The sequence below is a fragment of the Drosophila subpulchrella genome, chromosome 3L (genome assembly GCF_014743375.2).
Source record: "Drosophila subpulchrella strain 33 F10 #4 breed RU33 chromosome 3L, RU_Dsub_v1.1 Primary Assembly, whole genome shotgun sequence".
In the NCBI taxonomy this organism is placed as follows: Eukaryota; Metazoa; Arthropoda; class Insecta; order Diptera; family Drosophilidae; genus Drosophila; species Drosophila subpulchrella.
Genome location: NC_050612.1, coordinates 27,107,155 through 27,115,189, shown reverse-complemented (window position 1 = coordinate 27,115,189; position 8,035 = coordinate 27,107,155). Strand labels below are relative to the sequence as shown.

The 8,035-nt window shown below is 44.1% G+C and overlaps 1 protein-coding gene across 2 annotated transcripts; it reads left to right on the top strand.

Annotated features, from left to right (window-relative positions):
* Positions 1-1,676: 1,676 nt before the first annotated feature.
* Positions 1,677-8,016, top strand: LOC119553401 (mediator of RNA polymerase II transcription subunit 15). Of its 2 annotated transcripts, none has more exons than XM_037863774.1 (5): positions 1,677-1,810; positions 2,045-2,268; positions 3,090-3,469; positions 5,880-6,197; positions 6,258-8,016. In XM_037863774.1, exons 2-5 carry the CDS (start codon positions 2,232-2,234, stop codon positions 7,983-7,985), a joined length of 2,463 nt encoding a protein of 820 aa, XP_037719702.1. In that variant the 5' UTR covers positions 1,677-1,810; positions 2,045-2,231; the 3' UTR covers positions 7,986-8,016. The 2 variants fall into 2 exon arrangements, with proteins under 2 accessions (XP_037719702.1, XP_037719701.1); XM_037863773.1 differs by having other exon boundaries at positions 5,874-6,197.
* Positions 8,017-8,035: the final 19 nt, after the last annotated feature.

The window sequence follows — 8,035 nt, the reverse complement described above, 5'->3', positions numbered from 1 at the left end:
TTTCTCTGTGTATATATTATAAAATCCATTATTAGTATAAAACCTCGGAAAAAAAAAATCTGCCTGATCCAATATTTGGGATATTTCCTTTGAGGTATAAAATAAGGATGAGAAAAACACCGTAATCTGTTTTTATAATATCTGGAATTCTTGTAATATTTTGAAATGGGTATGTATGTAAGCTAATCAAAATACATATCCAAAGAATTATTAAAGTCTCTAAGGGGAAAATGAAGTATGGGGAACAATAGAAATCTTATAATTTTTTTTACTACTTAAGTTCATTTGGCCCTTTTCATCTCATTTGGTTTCTTATCATATTTGCGCCTTCTACATTTTATTTACAAAATATACATATTTGACCCACTGTGCCCGGGCAATTGCAAATGTCAAACGAAAGACTTAAGCAGCGAACTTGCTGGTAGGGGTGGAGTTTCTCGATTGGCTGGTGTGAGCACTCGTACTGGGCTTGGGCATATTAAATATGCATTGCTAATGCAAATGAAAATGGAAACGCAAATGCAGACTCGCATCCGAATCGAAAACGCTTGTTAAAAGTAATGCGCCCAATTTGCACAGACACAGAAAGGTTTTAAAAATAAAGCGGAGAGACAGAAACCAAAACAAAAGTGCCCTTTAGCCCCGACCAGCCCAAATAGCCATGGCCGGCAGCCAGGTATCCCTCTCATTGAGCCAACTCTGTGCTTTCCGATCTCCGCTGGGTGAGGGCGGACGGCCAATTTAGTGTCACGTTAGCATTTTCGGGGCGCTTCCAGGCGGCAGGCAAATGCCCGGGCCGTACCATTAGCCTCAACTTAACTAGCGGTTAGCCACCGACAGGGCCGTCAACGTTCAATTGGCCCCCTAGAAATGAAGGTTCACGGAGAAAAATCTCGGTTTTCTCGGGTGAGTTTTCTATTTAAATTTTGGGTTCGCAATATAAACGTTACCTATTATTTTAATCCCACCGAAGTAACCTTGACAAAGAGGAGGGCTAGAAAATATTAATTTACATTTTTTGGGCATTGTATTTTCTACCAACATCTTGCCCAATCTTTTTAGGCGAGACAAGCTTTGGTGTTAGATATATATGCATACCAAAATAAAAACCCACGTTCAGGTGTCCCAAAAATTGTATGTCTTAAATTTTCTGAAAATACTTAGCTCCTATTTTGTTTAAAACGGTATCAAAAAACGCATTTGTTTGAGAAACAGAGATTTTCTTTTGAAAAATAATACTTAATAGGTCAACTTTAAAATTGGAAAAATATCAAAAGCTGAATTGAAATGAATATTGTACTTAAATGATTAAATTTCATGTTTAGAATACTAATACAATTATTATATATGCTAGGAATCATTAAACATGGAGAATTCTTAACAAATGCTTATATAACTGTAGTGATAAGTTGACCTCTTATTATTAAGCCTAAGTGAATCTCTTTTTCCCTCTGTAAAGCTGGGTTATTTGGAGAATCGAGGCGGAGAAGCGGTCGCAGACAGACCTTTCTCTTTGTGTTGGTGCCTGGCTGGCACGACGAGCCGCAAAGGTCGTCTTTGGCTATGACTCGAGCTCGGAACTCGGGGATCGAAATCGAAGCTCGGCTCTCGGCCGAGACTCGTCTCTTTTGGCCACGGGATTTATAAATACAAGTGTTGGCCCCACAACGTCAAAGATTCGTTGGCTGAACGTGCAGCAGCGCGCGCGATCTATTATATCCAATCCCGAAAACCACCTCCGAAACGGAGCTTTAGCTCCTGGCGAAATACAAAATAATAATAAAATACAAAATCAGGAAAGCAGACGACGGTAAACCAATCAGTTCATCTCACATCCAATTTGAAGCGTTACGAATTTCGCGCCAAAAACAATCCAAGGATTACGGGATACTAACTCAAAGCTGGGATTACCACTCAGACTTTGATTCAGTTTCGGTTTCTGTTTCGCAATTCGCATTCGCAAATTCGGTTTCAGATTGTGTCGAATCTTCAATTGCATAACCCCAGTAATAATCGCATCGTGTTGTGTGCTTCTTTGGTTCAGTTTGTTGCAGCCGGCAATGCTCGATGCAGATGCAGCAGATGCGGCCATCGTAATCCCAACCGCCTGACAAGGAAAACGAAAACTGGGAACTGGGAAAATATAATCCAAGTGACTGTGAAAGTAGCGAACGGCCAGACACAGATTCAGATATTCAATTACTAGTCTGCTGGTGCAGTGACGCCACACAATGAGAATCCAAATCTTGATCCTGACACTCTTGCTGGGTGAGTAGACGTCGAGATCGGCATCAAAAGGGTTAAGGATTTGTGGACTCGGAATTTTTTTTGTTGTTGGTCTCTAAGATGTGGTAGATAATGTAAAAGTGTGATTTAAAATTCGTTTTTCTGCAAAGTTTTGTAACTAAAGAACACTTTAACAATAAAAGTAATAATCGAAATATAAATTGTTTAATATTATCATATCAAATTTGGCCTACAATCCTAGCCATAATAATTATAACTTTGCGAAATATTTTAGGATATATAAATATAAATATTGCTTAAAAAAAATATTTTCCATGTAAAGATTAAAAAAGCTACATTACTCTACTCTGATCATATAGAGCATTTCAAATTTATTCCATTGAAAATAATGTATGGTCTTAAAATTGTATTTTAAAGAGCTCATTTGAGTTATTAAAAGATGATTTGTTAATTTTGTATTGGTATTCATTACAATGCTTACAACTTTTAGCACCTGAATTTTAGCTGAAAAACATAGCCCAAATACTTAAGAAACCAAAAACTTTAAAAAAGAAAAACATAAAAATAAGAAAAAAATATATTTCAATAAAAAAAGTTGTTTAATTTCCTACTTTAACAAAATAAAACCAAATAAAAAAAAGAAACAAGTATGTACAACTATAAATAAAATTGGTGAGACTTAAATATTTTTAAGAAAAATAGTTGTAAATCAATAAATTTGCAATAAGTTAAATCCAACCTCATACAGTTTATTGAGCATGAGAAAAAGTTGCACTTCCCACAAGCTTAAATCTTAAACATCGATACTAATGACACCTACACCCATCCTCCCACATATGTAGGCGTCTTCTGCGCCCAGGCCGTGGATGCGGAGGCCAAGAGCAGCCAAGACAGCAGCAGCAGTCGGGCGGCGGAAGACAGCAAGAGCTCCGCCTCCACGCCGCTGGAATCGGAGGCGACCAAAGACAAGCGACAGGTGAGCTCCAAGGAGACGTCTCTGTACCCCAACCACCGCAGTTCGGAGGCCTCCCCATCCGGCGGCGATGATCCCGAGGACGGTCAGGAGACGATCTACGGCTCCAAGCCCAATCAGTTCATCATCCGCCCCATTGCCCCGCATCAGCACCAGCAGCACGAATCGCACCAGGAGCCCCAGCTGAGGAACTTTGCGGCGGCCAATTCCCGACCCCATGCCGCCCAATTGCTCGAGCAGAGCCAGGAGGTGAGTTGGAATAATCCTTATATTTAATATGGGTTACGAGTTAATTTCGCACAGGAATTACCTTTTTGACATATATCCATTAAAAGCCATTTTAACAACTTTATATTTGCTCAGTTTGTTATATTTGTGAAGAAGTTACAATATAATATTTTTTTTTAATGGGTTCTTAAATATGATTCTTAAATATGAATGAAAGATTCTATTAATATAAATAAACTTATACTGACTTTCTATAGAACCAAAATAAATCAAAACTAAAATCGATGAAAAAATAGATAGATGGTTTTAATTGATCTCAAAACATTAGCTCAGTTTGTAAGTAAGTAAAATTTTCCGAAACTAGTAATATACCATTATCATCATTTTGTTATACGTTCCAAACTCGATCACAATATTAAAGATAACCGAAAATATATAAAGATTGCCTAGGTTAAGTTCAAAGGTTCTTTAACCTACTAAGTATCTGTAGCGAGTTCAGAACCTTTTTTATAGGAGTTGCCCTATTAAACCCCACCCGAATCTGTTAGTGCTCCACTGGGAGTGGGTGATCTGGCCAACTGACGGATTGCCTTTGTCATGAAGGATTGCCGCGTCTGTTTGTTTTGCGCCAATCGGGGGGCGTTCCATCGACATCGCGGCTGTTGTCTGGGGTTTCGACTTGGCCCGCGGCCATCAGACATCAGACATCGGACATTGGACATCGGACGACCTGGGCATCGTGACTTGGCATCGGCGGCAGCCACACGATTCTTTGCAAAATGCCGGATGTAAACATCTCGCCATCCAACAAACATAAAAGGCAAAAGCCAAAAGGCCCAGTCCCAATTCCAAAAACCAAGACGGATTTTGACAAATTCTCCCTTTCGCCGAGGCCAAGAAACCTTGACCAATATCTCGACGGTTTATATTCGGAACAAATTGCAATACAGCCAGACAAAAGGCGCTTGCAATTAGCGAAAGACAATGTTTATATTGCAAAATGTATAGAAATTAAAAGCGCCGGCAAAAAAAAAATAATAATGATATTTTTATTATAAATGCAATTGGCAAAACTAAGTCACGACATGACGGCGACGGCGACAGCAACAAATGCATAATTGCAAAATTATTATTTGTCTTATTACGCGTCAACACAACAATTTCCACCTCCCTTTCAACTCGAATTTCCACCACTTGGATTCGCCATTGGCTTCTTCTTCTTTTCCCTGCCCCCAAAAGGGGGTCTTCGGTGGGTCTTATAATAATGCAAGACATCGGAACACCGTGGAAAAACAATGGCGCTTGTCGTGGGAAGAAAGTTGACATAATGTTATAATCACCCCACTTTTGGTCTGTCAGCTTTGTGTCGCTTGATGGCGCCTTGACTTGCCGGCGGCTTTATTTGCCATAATAATGTGAACCATGGATGCCACACTATCCAGCAGGTTTTCAGAAGAATTAAGGGGTTTTTTAATTCTTACAATTCAGTTTCTTGAAAATTGGAATGCCACAGTAGGCTAAAAAACGTATAAGATGGTATATAATTTGGTATACCATCAAGATACATATTCCCTTCTTATAATACTGATCGAGTTAGGACCTATCTTAATGTTGAGCACCTAGACAACAACTGTTCTTAATGTATGTTTTGTTTGGGTTTCTTTGAGTTATTCAAAAATCAAGAAAGTGTAAGGAAAAGAATTGGTAAAATGTAATAAAAATGGGTAAAGTTTTGCAACCCTAGCAGTCAAGAAGTTCTTTTTTGCCACACTTTTTAAATAGATTTTCTTGGCAGGAATTCAACTTCGAAAACAGGTGTCTTATATCAACCGCAGTATAGATTTTTTAATAATTTTGTCAAAAGGTGCTTGCGATATTTTTAACTTACCGAGAAACACCATGATGTTTTATAAATAACACATTTCGAAAAAGATCGCTGTGCACATGCAAATCTCCATGTTTTGCTCATAAGATTAAAAATCCTTCTTAAGTATCGGTCTTCCATTGATCTCTTTATAAGGCCCACACAAACGGTTCCTTTTACGGCGAACCCTTGTTGCCCAGTGTAATGTTTGTTGTTGATGTTGCAACATCGAAGAGCCAAAGCCGTTGTGGTTGTTGTTTTTGGTGTTGGCGTTGCCAAAGTTTGCCACAAGTGTTATATAAACTCATTTTTTAGATGCCACGCCATTCTCACAGCGTTTGCTGCTCTGAAGCACCTGCAACCAGTTGTTGCCTCTGCGGTTTTTGCTAGGTTTCTTTCTTTTTTTTTTTTGCTGGTAATAATGGTGATGGTGTTGGTCATGTGGCTCCACTTTAAACGGCTGCTGACATTGGCCGCCGGCTGAATGTTGGCGGTTCACACACCCACCGAACCATAATTATTCGCCCCCACTCACTCACTTTTTCCATCCGTATCTCGAAGGTGCAGCACTACGTGTATCTGCAAGATATAATGCGCCACCATCAGCCGAAGGCCCTGGTGGCCTCAGGTCAAGGCAAGGGTGCGGCCAGTGCGCCCAAGAAGTCATCCACTCCGGTGGCCGAGGAGGAGCAGGAACAGGAGCAGGAGGCGGAGCAGCGCTATGCGGTGTCCATTCAGCCTCAGCCTCAGCAGCTGCAACAGCACCAGCAACCACGTCCTCGTCAGTATCAGGGAGTGGGTCCCTATCAACTGCCCTTGCCTCTGCCTGCTCCACAGCATCATTCGGTGAATCCCCAGCAGCAGCAGCAGCAGCAACATCAGCAGGTGGGTCATCCACCCGAAGGTTTTCAAGATATCATATTAATTAACTTTGTTTCTCCAAAGCCTTACCAAGTTATCCCCGAAGAGCAGTTCCTCAAACTCCTGGAGGAAGAGCTGCATGCGAGGGCCTACCACGAGCAACTTCGCCAGCAGCAACAGCAACAGCAACATCAACAGCATCATCAACAGCAGCAGCAGCAGCAACATCATCAACAGCAGCAACAACAGCAACCCAAACCACTGTCCATCCACAGTACAGCTGCCACCCACAAGGTGCTACAACAGGCGGATCCCTCACTGGGATTGGGTGGCTATCGCGAGCGCTATGTGGCCGAGCAGGAGCTGGTGACTCCCACCTACTCACATCCTCGCGGTGGACCCAAGTATCTGCCCCTGCCCCAGGCACAAGCACAGGCCCAGCAGATCCAAGAGGATGAGGAGCCCCATCAGCAGCAGCAACCTCAACGACTGCAACTCCATAAGCCAATTCCCCATCCTGGTCAGCAACTCATCCATGGATTGCCACCACAGATTGCCTACTACCAGCCACAGATTAGCTACAAAACCCTGCCCAATCATCCCCTGGCCAAGTCCTCTCTGGAAAGTGAGATCGAGAAACTGCTGGCTGCCAATAAGCCAGGACAATCGTTGGGCTACTTAGACAGCAGCAATGAGCAGGTGGCGGTGCGACAGCCACCTCCTCAGCACCCACCACCACCCACCTCGCATCCTGCCCTGAGACAACCCAAGGCATACCTGGCCAGCACACCCAACTCCCTGCTGGATGCGAATAACCAGCCGTTCGTTCCATCGCTCTTCAAGTTCAGCAACTTCCAGCAACCGACGCCCATCTATCCCTCGCCGGAACCCAAGCGACTGGGACCCGTGGTCTACCCCACACAGCAGACCAATCAGCCGCAGCCCTCGCAGTATTACTACCAGGAGGCTTCGCCCACTGGGGCACCCAAGCCGAGTCCCATCCCCAAGCAGTATCATCGATCCAAGCACTACAAGTTGGCCTCTCCCACGAAATCTCTGCTCTATGCTGATTATGATCGCCAGGGATCGCCTTCTCCGCCGCCGCCATCGAATTTCTATCCCAGTCCGCCGGATCCGATTAAGCATGCCCAGAGAAATCTGGGTGTAACACCCACAGCTCTGCCGCTCCACGCCGAATATCCATCACCAGCTCCTTCGCAATCGAGTATCTATGTCTCCCAGGGAACTGGGATAGCCACTCCATCCCGCCCGACGCCCACTACAGCTCCGATTCAGAAGCTCCGGACTCTGGATGAAGTGAAGCAACTCAACCTGCCACCTCCCAATGGCACACCCCTGACCCAGGCCGAGTTCCAAGCTCTGGTAGATGCCGGATACCCCGTGAAGGCAGTGCCCGTGCCAGTTCCCGTCCCATATGAGCAGTACGTCAAGGATCATCCCGAGTACCGCAATCATCCGCCCGTAGACTACGCCCACATCATGCGTCTAGCTACACGGCAATTGTCGGCCCATCAGCAGCACAGATCGCTGGCCGCTCCCTCGGAGCCGTCGGTCAAGATCCTGTCCACTCCGTCCGCCGGAGAGCTGCATCAGCAAACGGCCACGGGTATTGGCGGCGGTAGCATCACGTACTTGCAGCCCATTGAGGGTCAGTCCCATCCCCACACCCTGGCTCATGTCCATGCGTTGCAGAAGAGGAGGCCACGTGATGAGCAGGACACCGCAGTGGCGGGCAGTGAGCCCAAGGCGGCGGCTCCGGAGGCGGAGACCGCGAAGGCGAAGGTGCAGTGAACCCACGTCCTGTTTTAGTTAAAATGTCCTTGCCTAGTTTGTAAGTATTG

What these genes read in the sequence shown, in the direction of transcription:
- LOC119553401 (XM_037863773.1), top strand. Translation starts at nt 2,232, where the DNA reads ATGAGAATCCAAATCTTGATCCTGACACTCTTGCTGG. An exon ending in GATCCTGACACTCTTGCTGG is followed by an intron (nt 2,269 to 3,089) that starts GTGAGTAGACGT and finishes CCACATATGTAG; the next exon opens with GCGTCTTCTGCGCCCAGGCC. An exon ending in AGCAGCAGCAACATCAGCAG is followed by an intron (nt 6,198 to 6,257) that starts GTGGGTCATCCA and finishes GTTTCTCCAAAG; the next exon opens with CCTTACCAAGTTATCCCCGA.